An 18,338-nucleotide genomic window follows, 5' to 3' on the forward strand; every position below is an offset into this window, starting at 1 on the left:
AGTTTGTTTGATATTGGAAAGAGTTTTGACAGGGGTAATGAATTGGATTATGGGAACTGTTGTTTTTAGCAGTTTAGAATATTAATACAAAAGGTGGGTGACCACGTTTTATCTTCTTGAATATTAAGTTATCTGCTCAAACTGCTGTTTATTTACTAACTATTGACAGTTTGCTGGTATGCCAAGAATAAAAATAATACAAAATATAGACAATATACAGTATAAAAATCCAAAATATAAAAGACATCAATAAGAATGAAATACTATATATAGAGAGAGTACATAGCTTTTTCTAATGTAGTGTTTTCAAGATTTGAAAAGTTCTTTGCTTTTGGATAAAGTGCTTGAAACTTTTAGATAAAGAAATAAAATAAGTTGGACATTGACTCAGAGTATTTACAGACACATTTTGAAGCATGAAACTTTGTTGTGCTTTCCTTTAATTTGTCCTCCTTCTGTAGAATGTAAACAGAAAACATCATTTTTGCTGTTTATAGCACATAACATCCGTTATAGAGAAGTGAAATAATTTTTTTGACTATATGTATATAAATATGTGAGTTACCACAGCTTTGATGTGCTGGAAAAGCTTGAAAATTCTTAAAAAGTGCTTGAAAAGGAGTAGGAATGCTGATTATTGTACTGAACAGAGATTATTGAGGATATAATCACTGTTAATATGTTATGTTTTCATGTTAGTATACTGCTGCTATTGTTTTATTGCTTATAAAGCTGAAGAACATTTTGTTTTTTGAGATGTCTCTTTGCAAGGGTGAGAATGTAATGCTATGAAATACTGTATTTTATTGATAAATGAGTGTATGATGCTGAGCAAGTTCTTTGCTTTTCCTTACCTTTCTGTTTATGACATCGACATTGCATGGTTTGCTTTTTGACTGGGCTACACACACGCACAAAGCACACGCACATTCTCGTGAAAACCGTGTGCCTATGGCCGCAGCCAGTGTACAACCATGCAAAAGCACAGCATCAATGTCATATGGAAAAAAAAAAAAGAAAGCCACATCATGCTTGAATGTCTTCAAAATGCTTTGCTTTTCACTTCTTCTATTTTGTTCTTTTCCTTGTTTTCCTGCACCCTGTCCCTCATTCTAGCCCTAGAATCAGGTAAGAAAAGAGTAATAGTTGTAGTAGTAGGCAACATTAGCTGTGAATGGTGCCCTCCCTTGTGACCCCTGAACTACTGTTTAACCCCCAACCCTCCTCCCATAAAACTGCTAACCCAAACCATGAGTCATCCATTGTGCATCGGTGTCATCACCCAGTGTTGCTGTCACTCTGTTTGTGCTCACATGTCTGTCACTCTGTCTCTGTGACGTGTCGTGTTCTGAGATCCATTTTTAGCTGGTCACCATTCACCTTATTTTCTCATCCGTCTAAGAAAACGATCATATCTGCAAAATGTATTTATGTTTTGACGCAGGTGTGGGAGAGAGGCAATCCTGCTGGAAATGAGAAAATAAAAGCTGCACTTGTGTTTCTTTGCAGACTTTTCTTCAGTTTGAGTTGTGTGGACTAATTCCCGATTTTTTGATGTGGCTTTTGACCAAGTGGCCCTTTTATATCTATGTTTTTCTTATGCCACTGAGTGTAACTTCCAGGGATAAGACACATTAGTTTATTTAAAATTCATCCCTTTTATCCACCTATTTACTAGGGGTATCACGATTCTCCAAATCCACAAGCCAATCTGACTTTTGATTTTAAAGTCAATTTCTGGTTCAAAAATATGCAGCTGCAGGTTACCAGTAACGTATGCTGATTCAGCTTTTAAGTGTTGTTTTGGTTTTATTTTGTTTTCTTTTTTCGGACATATGCTGAACCCATACAAGTTGTCAGGTTGGAAAGAAAAAAAAACATTGGGAGTATTGCAAATCCTGCTTTTGATTTCAATCCATTTTCGATGTAGCTCATTTCAGTGGATTTTTGATTTAGAATAGAAATCGTGACACTCCTACTATTTACAGTTAGTAATTGGAAATGTCCTCATGGTTTGCAGAGATGGAAACTTAACTCTGGACCAGAATTTTGGTCTAGCATTTAGAAATCCCCACATAAATCAAGGACGAACAGACACTGCAATCACATGGACACACAATGACACAAACATTGCCTCTTTCAGTCCACACAGACGCCTTCCTAAAAACATAGGACCGCTGGTGCATACATGGGGATATGAGACAGAAAAGAAAACATTGTTTGGATGATGGGAAGTGTAGTTTACTGTGAGGCAAATTCGATTGATCGACAGTAAAATGAATGGAGAGGTGTGGAGAGAGGAATGAAGGTGACAGAGAAGGATGGCGGTAAGCAGAGGAAAGCAGAAAGGCAGAGAAAAGGTGAAAAAGTCTTTCATTGAGTGAATGGAAGGGTAAACACAGTCATAGCAGTAGCACAACTCTGAAATGAAGATAGTGGAGAGAGAGGCAGAGATGATGGGACGGTATTACAAAGATGGTAGATGTCATGACGTGCAGAAATAGACGAAGGAAGAAGGAAATGGAAAAGCGCGGATGTTTTAGGGACGAGAGGCGGATGGACAGAATGAGAAAGAGGAGGAAGCTGTGAAGAACAAACAGAGTCTGGGTGAGAGCAGAGCGGGAGGGTTGGGGTATTTGGGGGGGGGTCGTAGCGCGGTGCTGCCATGCCAGCGAGTCCATTCAGGCCGTACAGAGTTGCTTGGTAACTTCGATGGTGGGGTAGGCAGGCTGTGCTGAATAAAGGGCTTCTCTCTGTGCTGAATAGTGTGCCCACTCAAACACGCTGAGCTCTGCATTTTCTCCCCCTTGCTCTCACCACCCCCCCACCCTATGCTCACACACAGGACACATCAATACACACATACAGTAACACACTCTGACAAAATAAGGCAGAGAGTTGTCAGCTTTGCAGCTGGGATTGCTTGTTTTTGCAAGTCTTCTCATCAGGTATTTGTGCACCTACACTCACCAGTGCACTCATTTTAAGTAACTGTACAGTAACAGAAACAATCTGACTATTCTGTGCTAATCAAATCCCTGTAGAAAAAACAGCACAAGAAAAAAAAAACACTCTGAAAGGAATCTACAGCACTGCATTGAGCCTGAGTGGCTGCAAAAATAGGCACACATCACCACACACACAGCCATAAAGCAGACTGCAGCAAGACAGATAGAAAAGACCAGCTTCTCTTTTGTGTTTCGCTGCTCTGAAGCAGGTCTAGGTCAGCTGCTAATCTTAGAATAAAGTAATGTCGCTCTTTGAGCTCGAGATGGATTTAACAGTGAAATACTTTAGAGTAAATCTTATTTCTGCTGCTGTCAGTACAAGATCTGTGAAGACACTTCAGACTCTCACCTGCCAGCCAGGTGCTTGTACATACAGTCTGCTAATGTGTCATATTTCATCATTTTGACCAGTGGGTCTCAACCTGGGGGCTGGGACCAAGGGGGTTGCAAGCTAAATTCTGGGGAATCACCAGATGGTTGTGAAAAAATAAAATAACATATAGAGCTCAACAGTGACCGTCCACTTTTTCAACGGTTCCAGTTCATGAATTGAATTTTCCAGTCATTCACTCCATTGATATATCAGAAAATCCTTATATAAAGAGTTTTAAGCCTCGAAGCAAGCCAACCAACTATGAGATGAATCATAACCATAAAACATTTGATTCAGACCAAAAAAAGTTTGGAAAATGGATTAAAAGGCATGAGTACACGACTGTGAACATAATTATTTCATGAGTGAGGGAAGTACTCATCCCATAAACCACTGTAAATGATACAGCTTTTACTTAATTTGAGCTTTTGTTATTATTATTTTAGTAAATATAATAATTATCATATTTATATTGTTAATAACAGTGTTGTAATATGTCGTAGTTTGTGTTTGTGTGTATGTAAATTACAATGACTTGTGTTAACTACCAAACTAGTGGAACTACCTGTTAACAGGGCAGTAAATATTTCCTCTAAAGATAAATATTGTTGTAACACTTTAGGATTGTGGGAAGTGTAGTACTTCTCAAGACACTGCAAATAAAAGGTGTTTTTTATTAAAACAAGGCTTCTACAGGAGGATATCTCATTGTTTCACAATCTCTTAGCTCATGTTGAGTCGACTTTGGATGGTTACAACATTATGACTAATAATCTGGGGTGGGGGGACTCAAAAAAGGATGAGAACCACCGATTTAGACATGCATCCATGTCCACACCAACCACACCTTCACATAGAAATGATCACAACAGCCGTGTTCTTACAGTCTCGTCCTCTTTCCCTCTATCTCTTAATGCAAACGAACTGACCTCACTCTCATTTCCATCTCTGAATAACCTCCTGCAGTATCTGATCCTTGTTCAACTGCAGGCTCTTCCGCCTTTCTATTTTCCACTTTTGGACCCTCTCTGTCCGTCCAGTAAGTAAAAAACCTGGTTCCCTGGAGGTTGCATGTAGTAATGGATTCCTTGCTTTTTGTTTTATGTTGTGTTCCCCTGCCCGTCACTTGTTGTTGCCCGTGGCGCTGGCTTGCGTGGTAACATGTAGCCTCCGCTCCTTCAGTTCGGATAGGTCCAACACACTCAACCGGAGCTCCTTCGCACGAGACAGTATGATGATTGAAGAGATTCTGGCCCCCACAAAGGACACGGTAAGATCCATTTTCTTTTCAGATTATTTTCTCTGTGATTTCATACCCCTTTCACCCTTGTGCTCTTTCTCTCTGTCTCTTATCACCCTTTCCCTCCTTGGTTTCCTTAGCTGTGTGTTTTTCAGTCTGTCTTTCTGCCAAAGGCCTGGTGAAAACACAGGCTGGGTAGAATTAAAGCAGGGAACAGTGTAGCTTTACTTGTCTTGTGCAAAGGTCACAACAGAGGCAGTGCTGATGCCATGCTTGCTTTTGCCAAAGTGCTGAGGGTGAGTGTATAGCACCTTGACGAGGAGTTTATTCAAACTTAAGGGCTTTGGGAGGCCTCCCTTTGCTGTTTTCATGGGGAAAAAAGCTCTGCAGAGCTTGTCTTGCCTGTCCAGTGCTTGTTTTAGTGGTCAGGAGTGAAAACAAAACTGTAATGTCTTACATTATAAGCAATATTAGTAATATAACCTACCTAGACACGGAAAATCTCACACTATACATAGCCAAAATATGCACTTACCTCAACCCTGCTCATATACAAAATAAATAAATGTGTTGGACTTCCAAAGAGTTTCCCAGAAAAATTGAAAATTCACGTGCAGTCAAATCATTTTTTTCACCTTTGTGATTCAGTTCCATTGTGCTTTAATCTGCTATGTGAAGTTTCACTTACAATCACATCTGCTACACTCTATAGTGGAGTTGTATGAATTTAGATGGCTAAATTGTAGGCTCGCCCATTTTCACAGAGATAAGATCATGTTTCCTTTGGTGGAAACTGGATCCTGTAGTGACACAGAACAGATTCTCTGAACCACACGGTGACATCAGTGTGACTTCTGAACTGTCTCTTTTCTCCCCTAAGCTTCAGAGTGTCTGTAAAGACATTTCCTACTTGGTTGACCCTCTCAATAAGGTATAAAGTGTTCGTGGACGTCCGACTCATTTGTCAGTTTTCTTTGTTGTTTTTCAGTCACCGTGGTTCAGCTTCCATTTCTGCTGAGTTTGTGTATTTGTTTGTTTTGGGTCTGTGCCATTCTCATCTCATCCATTACTACTGTGTTTAGTGAATGGTCGTTCCCATGCTACTTTATGAGTTCCCATTAATTACATGCAACGATTCATCAAAGCTGATTTCCAGTTTTTTTGTTGTTTCAGTGTTTTTCCACAGCAAAGTTACAGTAGTAGAACATTTACTGTGCTATTTGTGTGTCTTTTTGTCCTGACTGTATTGGGAATATGTATAATGGTGACACATTTTTTTGAAATATGAGTTAGAGCTGGGCAATATATGGATATTGTATCGATATTGTGATATGAGACTAGATTTTAAACTTACCACTGTTCTAGCTGTTCTATAATTTTACTTTATCTGCTTATCATATCCACTTTACTGATGATTATTTATCAAAAGTGTCATTGTGTTAATATTTTGTGAAAGCAGTAGTCATCCCTAAAATACTGCTGTAATATCAGTGAGGAAATTGCTCATCAATATTGTGGTAATTGGACTTGAAATAGCCTAGTCATTGTGCAACAGAATGGTTCTTGTTTTACTAACATATATGATGTTATTTAAGTAATTTTACTTCTGCCTTTATGTGGGCTTCATTTTACTCTTTATGCTGATTTTAACTACTTTCTATACTGTTGTGTGGTTTAGTCTACAACAATGCATGATATTCTACAAGATCATCACGTTTGCACTATTTGAGAATTTCCAGTAAGTTATCTGAGCAAAAATGTGTATATATATCATATATTGTGGAATAGCTTAAAGATATCAAGATATTTATGAGCCATGTCACCCAGCCCTGTTATGACTCAGGAAGCTGTAAATGTTATGAGCTCATTGCTCCGTACCGTTCATGACTCGAGAAAAAGTCTGTCTGTCAACTGTTCTGCCTATGCAGTAATTTACATTAAGCTTTCTTTTGTCTTCTTGGTGTGTCTCTTTCCTTCCATTCTCTATTTTTTGTTTCTGTCCTTTATTCTTTTGTCTCAATTATTTATCTGTTGTCGAGCTGTTTTATCTCCTTCATCTTGACTTTTTCCTCTTCAACTGTCTTATTCTTGTCACCCCTCCATTACCTTCCACTTTTTTTTCACCTCAATCTCTATCTGCCTTTCTCCTCCGGCTCTCAATTCTCCTCTTTCTCCATCTTATCCCTCCGCCTCTGTCTTTGGATCCTCTCTTCCCAGCACCTGGCTGTGACCAGAGACTACAGCTCGGAGTGTATGCGGCGCTACAGCTGGACTCCAGACACCATGGACCACAGCCACAACACTGTGTCCAGCCCCATTCACTCTGGGTAAGCACAGCTGTACTGTCTCATCCGATCTGTCAAGATATGTTGTACTAGCATACATATCCTACCCTGCACAAGCTCACTACGTGTATACAGACACATAAACTGCTTGTGCTATTGCAGAAATCACACTTTTTATATGCTTACCACACACAACTGTTGTATTGTCTTTTGTTCTCCCCCCTAAGAGTCAATATTCAGCAAACCCTGCAGCACCGATGCAGACGAGGTGCAGGGCTGTGGGATTTCTGCAGTGCTGCTTCACATGACATTACAGCAGCAAAATACACAGTTCATCCTCTAAAAGCTCTCGTGTCATACCATAAGTGTGGAGACATGGTCCAGACGTCCCTCCCCGTGTTCACTTATATCTATCATCACAGAAACAAAGTACAGACTCATGGCTCATGTGTTTCATTTACCTAAACTGATAATGTCATCCACATACTTTGACTACATGACGTTGAGTGTTAAGGTCTGCTCTGTATAAATGGTGCTGTCTTTGCACAGAATTTAAAGGGATAGTTTGGATGAAGTTGGGTGGTATGAGGTTATTATCGATAATCGGATGACGGTCGACACGCCTCCACTTTTGAGAAGTAGAGCGGGGCATCAGCACAGAAGCTAAGCAGTGTATTGAAGTGAAGAGAGTAGGGTTGCAAATTTTTGTGCATTTTCCTTAACCAATAGTTGAAAATGCTAACAGTCAATTAATTGATTAATCTCCAATAAGTAGTAAGAGACAAAACAAGTGTTTTTTTTTTTTTCTTGTTTTTTTCTTATTTTATGTTTTAATTTTAGGTTTCCTTATTCAGCAGATGCCTGACAACACAATGAGGCACAATTCAAGCAATTTCTTTGCTATTTATTAATTACTGATTAATACATTTTTAATCATTTAAATTCATTTAATGAATCAATTAATCATTAACACGCTAGGACAGGGTCAGCAACAAAACATATTTTAGCCACTTAAAAAAAAGTCCACCTACAAAAATCAGTATCAGTTTATTGTTTGCTATATTAAGAATATTTTCACCACTTAATATTTCCATCAGACAGCCATTTCTTATGGGAAACCATGTTCTATACGCCAGATATCACTCTCTTTGAGCCAACCAAAGTCTGTTGGTTAAATCAGTAATTTTATCTCACAGAGCAGTTGAGTTGCTGATCCACCGCTGCCTCCATCAGTTAGACAATGACATAAACACACCAACTGATCAAAGCAGTGGTAGATCAGCAACTGTCGTGTACTGTGAGGTGAAATTCCTGATTTTACCTGTGGAGTTTGCTTGGTTTGGAGAGAGGGATATTTGGCTAATGTAACGACAGTTTCCCATCAGAAATGGCTGTCTAATGTCAAAGTAAAAAAGTGAAAATATTTAAAAAATAGCATGGGGGTTTAACTGATGTCCACAGCAGTTCATTGCTTAGCTTCTGAGCTGGTGCCCCTCTCTGCTTCTCCTAACTGGGGGCTCGTTTATCGCCATCTACTGTAACTAATATGGTACCTCATGCAATGTCACTTCAAATACTCCACACTCTTCCTTTAACACATCCTGTCTTTGGTGTTCTGCTCAGAAATGAAATACTGGGATCTGTCATGTGCAGTTGTGGTTCTTTATTCCTATTTTTGTCTTGCCTTGTGTGTTTGTCTATTTATATATAATTTTTAATCACTGTCATTTTGTCCTCAGAGTGTTTTCTATTCCCTTGATTTTCCACCCCTGTAGTTTTTTCTTTCATCTTCAGTAGTCGTTACAGATCCCAACAATGATTGTGAAACCTTGATACTAAAACTAGGTTCTGGGGGTTTGCCTCCTGCATTGCCTCCATGTGTTTATTTTGCAGCTTATCCTCCCCGCTCCCTCAGTATGACTCCAGGTGATGACTGAGTTCGCTGCTTTCACCCATGATGCCGCAGTGATGTCACTCCTCACTCCTCCACCTCTTTGTCCTCCCCCTCATCTCGTCACTCCCTCTTCTCTTCTTAGCCTTACTCTCCTCGTCCTCCTCGTCCATCTCATCCGTGTGGTCTGGTGTTTCATTTGCACTGCCTAGATATTAGAACGTGTTTGGAAGTCTTTCATTGATGTGCCATCTCTCTTTCTCTCTCACAGTGCACATTGAAAATATTTTTTTCTCAAAACCTGATAGGCATTCTGCTATTTGCAAAATACAGTATAGAAAAATAACACAACACATGTAGTAAAAAGAAAAGCAATATTTGGCTTTAGGCACAAGGGCTTCTCATAAAAAGTGCATAAACACATTTTGTAATCCATCCTCACTCTTAACTTGTTCGTATTTTTATTAATGGGATGCCAGAGTGTGCTCTTATTTTGAAGAATGGGACACATCACATATTAATCACATTAACCCTATCTTGGTGAAACATCTGTGCAGGTGTTTAATATTTGATCACTGAATGCTGCTTTTAGAGGAGCTGAAACCTTGGCAATGGTCTCACCTTCAGCCTCAGAACTGGAAACTAAACTTTCTGCAGCTTCATTAGCACCCTGTTTAGTTTCAGATGGTGTGTAAATGTTCTAAATCGAGGCAGGTGAAGGTGAGAACTGCCAACTTTCACAACTCAAAGCATCTTTTTTTTCTTCTTTCTATTGTTCTGTCTCTTGTTCTTTCTCTTTTTTTGTTATTTTTCCTCTTTTCCTTCTTTTGTTTGGGTGTACGGTGATCACAGCATGGGAATCGTCCTCCTCACTTGTGTCCGTGATATGGCCTCTGTCCATCTTTCTCTCTGTCTGTGTGTGTTTTTCCTTCTCTGACGTTGTTCTCGTTCATCTCGCAGGTTCTTGGTCAGCTTCATGGTGGATGCCCGTGGTGGTTCCATGAGAGGCAGCCGCCACAATGGCATGCGCATCATCATCCCCCCAAGGAAATGCACAGCACCCACACGCATCACCTGCCGTTTGGCCAAAAGACACAAGCTAGCCTACCCCCCACCCATGGTGGAGGGAGAAGGGCTGGTCAGCCGGCTGGTGGAGGTCGGACCAGCTGGGGCTCAGTTCCTCGGGTAGGACTTTTTGTAATTTAGTCTTAAAGGGATAGTTTGGATTATTTGAATTGGTTTGTATGAAGCACTTATCCCTAATCAGCGTATACCAACAGTAGATGGCAGTTGACTCCCTGCTGTGGACAGTGTCAGCAGCAACAAAAGGTATTCAGCTAGGTCCACCTAAAAATTCAATGTCAGTTTAAGTGTGCTATATTTGGATTATTTTCACCACTTTATTTGGCCGTCAGAGAGCCTTTTCTGACGAGAAACTACCATTATATAAGCCAAATATTGATCCTGACCACAGCAGTACATTGCTCAGCTTCCTACACTTGGACTCCTGCTGCTTCATAACTGTCTCATACAACCCCTACAAATAATCATTACTATCCCTTTAAAATGTCATGACTCAGAGAATGATCATGGATTACCAGTGCAGCTAATTAACCAGTAAGACTTAAACCAGAGAGACCTTTCCAGTTCATGTTTTACTCATTTCCTCAGACCGTGTTTTATTGTGTGGTGTTTTCTCGTTCAGTCCTGTGATTGTGGAGATACCTCATTTTGGTTCCATGCGTGGGAAAGAGAGGGAGCTGATCGTGTTGCGGAGTGACAACGGTGACACGTGGAAGGAGCACCAGTCTGACGCCAGACCAGAAGACCTCACTGAGCTTCTTACTGGAATGGATGAAGGTAAAGGAAAGTTTGTTCAGTGTGGTCCATCATTTACCAGCAATGGTTAGTTTATAGTAAACTTATTATAGTTTTGGTTTTGTCATTAGTTTTTATTTCTGTTTTGTTTTTACATTTTTCTTCAGTTCAGTTTAGTTTCAGTTACTTCCCAGAGGAGGTTCGCTTGTTTCAGTTTCATTTTTATTGTTTAAAAATGTTTAGTTTTTATTAGTTTCAGTGTTAGTTGTTTTATTATAATATGCGGGTCAGGGGTAAGATTTGAGAAGTTCAGAATAGGTATCATAATACAACCAATTCTCATTCATGTAGCCCTCAATAAATATGCATGCAACATTTGACAAATTTGACCAGATTTACAAAAACTAAAGCTAAAGACTTTTCAGTTAATTTTCAATAATTTCTAAAGTTTCGTTTTTCTTTTTGTTTCACTTAAGTAAAATGATTTTTTCACACCCAGTTTTTAGTTTTGTTTTAGTTTTGTTGTATGCAATATGAGTGAATGTGTGAAGGTGAACTGAACCACTTGGGAAAACCTATACTACATAACCCAGGGCTATATGTCAGATGGTGACCTAGAAAATCTAATTTTCTCTCCAGAAGCATGTTTTTCTGTTTAATTCAATCTGTTTAGCCTATTTAGTGCCTGCTTTCATAGCAACACTGACCAAAATGTAATACCTCAATAGCATCTAACATTTAAATGCACTTACGTCAGAAATTGTTTTTAGACAACAACCGTTAAATGTTGCTTTAAATCTCGTGTATGAAAGTCCCATTTTCTGTCACAGAGCTGGACAGCCCTGCCGAGTTGGAGAAGAAGCGCATTTGCCGCATTGTCACCAGGGATTTTCCTCAGTATTTTGCTGTGGTGTCACGGATCAAGCAGGAGTCTAACCACATGGGTCCTGACGGAGGTGTCCTGTCCAGCAGCACTGTGCCCATGGTGCAGGCCTCATTCCCGCAGGGAGCACTCACCAAGAAGATCCGTGTCGGCCTGCAGGTACAGCAGGACTCCTTGGATCAGCTCAAACTGAATCTGTTTCATGACTTGGTATTTTTGTTGCAAATAATTTATTTATACCTGACCTATTTTTGGATGAATATTTGATCTGCACCCTTAAATGTCACAGAAAGTTCAGGAAAAGTTTGGACATTTCTCAAAGTCTAATCAACAAACAAACACTTAGTCTTTTTCTTCCTCTTCCTGTGTTGTGTTTAGGCCCAGCCTGTGCCAGATGACATGGTGAGAGCGGTCCTTGGGAACAGAGCCACCTTCAGCCCCATCGTCACCGTGGAGCCCAGGAGGAGGAAGTTTCACAAGCCGATCACCATGACAATCCCTGTCCCACCAAGATCAGCAGAAGGCCATCCCACCGGGCACCGAGGCGACTCTGCACCCTGCCTGCGTCTGCTCTGCAGCATCACAGGCAAGTAGACTTGTGGATAACTAGAGCATGACAATGATGTAGCAATACCTCTATCCAAATTGCTTCTGAATAATCTAATATCAATAGTTATTTTACCCTTAAATGCTAATAAATATTATTTGTGACATTAGACAGTTGTTAATCCATTTATTATATATGAACCAGAGTTAATAACTCAGAGTCATCATGAATTGAATAGCCGTGGGCACATCAGTCCTGCTTTGATGTCAAAAGCCACTGGTTGATGGAGGGAAGATGAAGAACTGAGAAGATAAAAGGACAACGATCATGAAAGTTAAAGCGCTGGCTCGGCTGGAAAGGCAGTGAGCTAATCTTTTGGCCCCTGTTTCATACAGGAGGGACGTCCCCTGCCCAGTGGGAGGACATCACTGGGACCACACCGCTGTCCTTTGTAACTGACTGCGTCTCCTTCACCACAAATGTGTCGGCCAGGTGAGACATATATAGACACACCTTACGCACGCACACTATATGCATCGCGTGGCACTATTGAAGAAAATGAGCACAAAATATAAGGAGAGTATTATGATTGCCACACAGTAAATTGACCCTTAATGAAGTTTTAACATGAATATCTCTTTGGGCTGTCAGTCACGCTAAACAAGACACTTGAACATGTCTCCTTGGGCCCTGGGAAACTGTGATGAGCATTTTTTTATAGACTAAACAAAGCCGCATTTTGACCACAAGAAACTTCCCCTCAGGGACTAGGAACCTTTTGAGGAACTCAGTGTTTCCACCACATGGACCAGCTTCTAAATTAAGTTCCAGGGACATTATTTCCCCCCAAAAGTCCCTGCTCAGGGGGTAGAACTTTCCAAAACTACAGGAATTTTTTTAACAGAACAAAGTATAAGACAGATGGGCCAATGACAAAGTCCAGGCCTTACTGAGAAAATAAGATGAGAATGAAACCCTGTGGGAACTATCTGTTGCTTTATATGGTGTCAGTTGCACCTTTTGCTTTCAGTATAGCAAAGTACTGGAACATTATAAAAACTTTACAACCATTTTTCTCCAGTGTCAGGTAACAAATAATTATTTTCAGTTATAGCAAAATATAAAACATCATTAGAAAAACCTATAGTGAATGAAAATGGGCCCAAAATTTCCTGTGTGGATATATGAAGTACTTTATTTATCTGTTTGGCTCACTGTTCTCGTAAAAGTCTTATTTCTGTTACTCTCCTTTTGGGTTATGCAGAAAATCAGTTTCCAGTAGCTAGAAATGAAATGCATTTTGGTCCTAGTCAAGTCATTTTTCAAGCAAATATTCCAAACATTAATGATTCCAGGACCAAATGATTAACTGAGGAAATAACTGACAGATTAATCGATAATAAAAGTAAATAGTTTGTTGCCACTGTGGAAAATACAACAACTAAATCCAAAGAATTTTAACCGTCTGCCAGAGAAGATCTCAGTAGGCCTCAAAATGGTGACAGTGCAGAACCGTGTAGCAATGTGAAGCTGGCAGCAAATCCCAAAATCTATCACAAGAGAAAAACTCAAATTACTGTCAGTTGGCACTTGAATCAACAGAATTCTACTCTCGACGTCCGTTCATTTTTCCTGACTTCAGTGTCTCCTTTTTTCCTCCCAACCCTCTCTTTTTCACAGAAGGAGAGTGAGTTTCCCTCCTGTCTGACTTAAACTAATTAATTTATTTAAGTAAATTACTTGATAGTAGTTTTTTCTCCTCCAAATTATCCCTATGGCTTTTTATACTTTTCCACATTTGGCCAAGTGCTGCAGAGTCATGTCAGTGATACTTTGATGAGGTCTGCCTGCTGTAATAAGGCCGTGAAACTGACTTCAGCAGGTGAACCTCTTGGTTACAGGACGTAAAGTCATGAATTTTCTTAACTACATTGGAATCATGTGGCAAGTGTGCAGCCTGATATTAGCTGAGCACCCTTTGGTGCTCTGTAATTAGATTACTACACAGCTGTCATGTGCTCACCCTCCAGAGAAACAGCTCAGTTTATTTGATTTATTACTTCAGATGGTCACTTGCACTACGGTGTTTCATCCCTGTGAAATGTGTGATATAAAAATGGCTTACATGTGCAGTGCAGATTTCTAAATCATCCTCCTATAAGAAAATTGTTCCCTTGGCTGACTTTCAGATCGGTGCCCCCTCTCCTCCTCTTCCACCTCTTTTCTCTGATCTGTCCTCAACAGGTTCTGGCTCGCAGACTGTCACCAGATTCCTGAGACGGTGAGTCTAGCGTCTCAGTTATACCGGGAGCTGATCTGCGTGCCGTACCTGGCCAAGTTTGTGGTGTTCGCTAAGATGAACGATGCCATCGAGGCTCGGCTGCGCTGCTTCTGCATGACGGATGACAAGGTGGACAAGACCCTGGAGCAGCAGGAGAACTTTGAGGAAGTGGCCCGAAGCAAAGATATCGAGGTGGGGCTGTGTGTTCATGTGGACTTGCAAACACTGCATCTCAATAAGAGAATCTAATAAATAAATGAATGAATCCATAATGTTTTATTTATGCTATTTATTTTGATCAATGGACTCCTGTAGGTTCTGGAGGGCAAGCCTATCCACGTGGATTGCTATGGCAACCTGTCCCCTCTCACCAAAAGCGGGCAGCAGTTGGTTTTTAACTTCTACTCCTTCAAGGAAAATAGACTCCCGTTCAACGTGAAGGTATAAAATGTGTTCTTCCTCTCCTTGCTAGCCTTTACTGTCTGTACTCACTCTGTTCTTCGTAAATGTGTTTTGCTGATTACATTATGTCAGAAATGATCATCCTGTTGTAATTACCAATATTCATAGCAATAGCAACTTCTTTTCTTCGTAGCCCAGGATAATTAAAATGGCACAGTGTCATACTGTATAATGAAGTGAAAGAGAGTGTTATAATCCTCACGGATGAGAGCTACACACTGTAACTTTTGTCCTAGTCTTTTCACATGTGGGCAAGCCAGAAATGTTGATGTTGATGTGTAAAATTTCATTACATAAAACTGTATTATACTTTATAGAAAATGTACATTCTAAATCTAAAATAAGATTTCAGAATAATCAAAACACTACTCTTTAATTTGCCAAACAGTGTTTTTATTCATTTGCAGAGATGATCTCCCAGTTTTAGCATAAATTTAAAAGGAACACCTTTCTGACATAAAGTGTGTGGACAATAAAACCATGAGCTTGTCAAATACTGTGGTGAGCCAAAACAAAGACGATGTGGGCTAAATGTAGCCCACAGGCCCCAAGTTGGGTGGTTCTGCTCTAGCTTTAAAACTGGGTCTGCTACAGCATGTGAAAGACAGTGATGTCAGCTGAGGACGAGGACATCCCTGCAGAATTTATTAATGCAGTAGGAAGAGATGCAAGAGGCTGTTTTGATGCCCCTTCTGGCACAGTGTGTGTAAAACAGCTGTACTGTTTGACAATAACTACTTTTAGGAATGTGCAATAGATTGAGGTAAAAAAAAAATACAGAAGTTGTACTTCTGGAGTAAGAAAGAAAAGCTTTTTTTTTTCCACTTTGCGGGGTTGTTCTTGAAATGGTTTGTGGAGTCACGTCATGTCTTTTTGCTGTCGTTTGCAGATCAGAGATATGGGCCAGGAGCCATGTGGCCGCCTCTCCTTCCTGAAAGAGCCAAAAACGAGTAAAGGCCTTCCACAGACTGCCATATGCAATTTGAATATCACACTGCCATCCCACAAGAAGGTAGGATCACTACGTTTGAACAGTTCATTCTTTGAGGCCACATCATTATCATCGACATGTAAATGAAATTGAAATACAGAAAGTGTCCTGACATCAAGAGGAGCCATTGAAGTTCATTTGGTCTAGAAATGACTGCCTGCTGCTTGTGTCTTTTATTAGTGTTAAAGCCTGTGCCAGTCATAAGACCCCACAACGTACACATGCAGCCACACATGCACATCGTGCTTTGCTCTATTGCCTGGCTCACTGCGGGTACATACCGATTATTCTGCAAAAAAAAAAAAAATAGACACTTGTCATTTGTTTGTTTGTTGTGGTGTTGATTGATCACAAGAAACTGAAATTATTTTGCTTTTGCTTTTGTTATTTTGCCGTTTATTTTTAATTTTTTATTAATCTCAAAGATTTTTTCTGATGCCTTTTGTTGTTTTTGCTGCTCCATTTTCATCCCCTGAATTTGTTTCCGCCTCCCCGCTCACTATAACGTCCCTGCTCTCCATTGTGTCATCTCTCTCCTCTCCTGCAATGCATCTTGGAATACCACAGGATATGGAGTCTGATCCTGATGATGAGGTAAAACAGATTCTTCATCATCACATGGAACTGCTTCTTCTTTGTCGTCCTTTCCGTTCGCTTTACCGCAGATGCTGTAGTGTTGCAAATATTTGGTCTCTGTACAGTACTTTGGTGTGAAAGATGCTTCTGACTGCACGTTTTTTTTACACAGCTACGTCATTGCTGAAGTGACCCCCTTGTAGTGCATGAGTGGAAATGGCAATTATTTTAATCAGCAAGGATTTATTTATTATTGTCTTCATCCCAAGTCCAGTGCAGCCAGTTGCTGTGCCACGCCTCAGCTTGTTTTTCATCTCTTATCATTCTCTCCATACATGTTTGACAGGATATCACCTTGTCTCCATCTTTACTATTAACTCATAGGACGTTTCACACAGGACTGTGGTATCTTTTGCCAGCTAAAGATGAAACCTTAACTCTTATCATTTGTTTTGTTGTATTTGGAATTTCCCTTCCTCACCCTTTTCCCTTGGCTTGTGTTTAAGGGAGGATACTAACATTCTCAGCTGCATGCCAAAACCAAGTTTAATCAAAGAGAAATAAGGCTGTTTTTTATGTCGAATATTTACATCATATGTAGTGACCATGTGTGTTATATTCCTTTTACATAAATATATTATTAAACTGAATGTTGATATTAGACAATTCAGCACCCAGATTATGTTCATTGACAGCGGTTTTCAACATTAAGTGCCAACATTTAAAAAAGTATTCCAGCAATAACTACACCATCCAACTTCAATATAATTATGGTGTGGTTCTGGTTAGGAAAACAACTTGATTAAGGGGTTATGGCCACAGTTTCAACAACTAATATTGATTGTCTAAGAGGGAACTCTGATCACTGGCATGAAAGATAGACACTCCAGACCAGCAATTCTCAAATGGGGCAACTAGTCTGTCATGCATATTTCTTGAAAATATTTAATAAGTTCAATAAAATATGTAAATGTAAGTTAAGTCAAATCACATTTTATATTCAATATTCCTTTTTCAATGCAATCATTAACTACAGAATACTGTCAAATGTTGTAAAACCTCACAGAAGAAGAAAACAACAAACGCAGTCATGTTCATTGTGAGTAGGAAGCTAGTTTCACGATGGAATGACCAAAATCATGTACATTTATTTTGTGGTTGAAATATAGCAGTAACCCTGCTGAAAACATAGAGAGAGACAAGTAAAACAGAAAATAAAAACAGACACAATATCAACTATCAACTGTATAGGCACTGAATGTTCTCTCTGTCAGACATGTAATGCTGAATTGTCCAATATGATCATAAGTCATATTTAAATTGATACAATTACTGCTATTATTGTAGTTTTAAGACAACGTACACATTTGATGATTATCTGCGGAACAAATCTTCATGATAAGAGGATATTCGTTTAGCATACCGAACTTAAGTGAAAGTTGGATTTTGTCCAAGCTTAAAACTCACTGGAGTAGACCTACAGACAAAGCAGATATTGTCTGCAGTTATTTCATTGCAATGACATTGAGAAATGCAGTGAGTGAAGAGATGCAGGAAAACAGTCCATTTCTCCCCAGAACAGACACTACAGTACACCTGCAGTGCCTCCTTGTGCCAGTACTAACTGCATGTACTGATTCACTAAAAACAGGGCAGTTTCCGTGCACTGCAGAATCTAATTAACAATCTAGCATCATTATTTAGACCTAATTTTGATAGATTAGATCAGTTTAAAATTTCATCATATTTTTATGTTAAAACATCTTTTGTTCTTTTTTGTTTGTTTCAGACTGAAAAGCCAGAACGACGTCATACCTTTGCCTCCTTAGCTTTGCGTAAGCGCTACAGCTATTTGACCGACCCAGCAGCGAGTGAGTTTGCCATTTTTACTTACATTAAATTTTTAACTGATTTCAGATATTTATGTGATTTTAATTCGTTTTAGTGTCTAAAGCTCCCTTTATACTTTGTACATATTTTTAG

The 18,338-nt window shown here is 39.6% G+C and overlaps 1 protein-coding gene across 22 annotated transcripts in view; it reads left to right on the forward strand.

The window, feature by feature from the left end:
* LOC146315546 (ankyrin-3-like) overlaps positions 1-18,338 on the forward strand; it is a 162,487-nt gene that overhangs the window by 120,072 nt on the left and 24,077 nt on the right. For 17 of the 22 annotated variants that reach the window (XM_084735499.1, XM_084735520.1, XM_084735518.1 and 14 more), the window contains 14 exons: positions 4,549-4,651; positions 5,502-5,552; positions 6,839-6,948; positions 8,800-8,832; positions 9,758-9,982; positions 10,503-10,657; positions 11,446-11,657; positions 11,877-12,084; positions 12,441-12,537; positions 14,290-14,518; positions 14,642-14,767; positions 15,678-15,800; positions 16,347-16,373; positions 18,145-18,226. In XM_084735499.1, coding sequence (XP_084591625.1) covers positions 4,549-4,651; positions 5,502-5,552; positions 6,839-6,948; positions 8,800-8,832; positions 9,758-9,982; positions 10,503-10,657; positions 11,446-11,657; positions 11,877-12,084; positions 12,441-12,537; positions 14,290-14,518; positions 14,642-14,767; positions 15,678-15,800; positions 16,347-16,373; positions 18,145-18,226 — 1,781 coding nt within the window. The remainder of the gene's footprint in view (positions 1-4,548; positions 4,652-5,501; positions 5,553-6,838; positions 6,949-8,799; positions 8,833-9,757; positions 9,983-10,502; positions 10,658-11,445; positions 11,658-11,876; positions 12,085-12,440; positions 12,538-14,289; positions 14,519-14,641; positions 14,768-15,677; positions 15,801-16,346; positions 16,374-18,144; positions 18,227-18,338) is intronic. The other 5 variants (XM_084735511.1, XM_084735512.1, XM_084735509.1 and 2 more) reach the window with 4 other exon arrangements.

The sequence above is a fragment of the Lutjanus erythropterus genome, chromosome 14 (assembly GCF_056507025.1).
Source record: "Lutjanus erythropterus isolate fLutEry1 chromosome 14, fLutEry1.hap2, whole genome shotgun sequence".
Classification (NCBI taxonomy): domain Eukaryota; kingdom Metazoa; phylum Chordata; class Actinopteri; order Lutjaniformes; family Lutjanidae; genus Lutjanus; species Lutjanus erythropterus.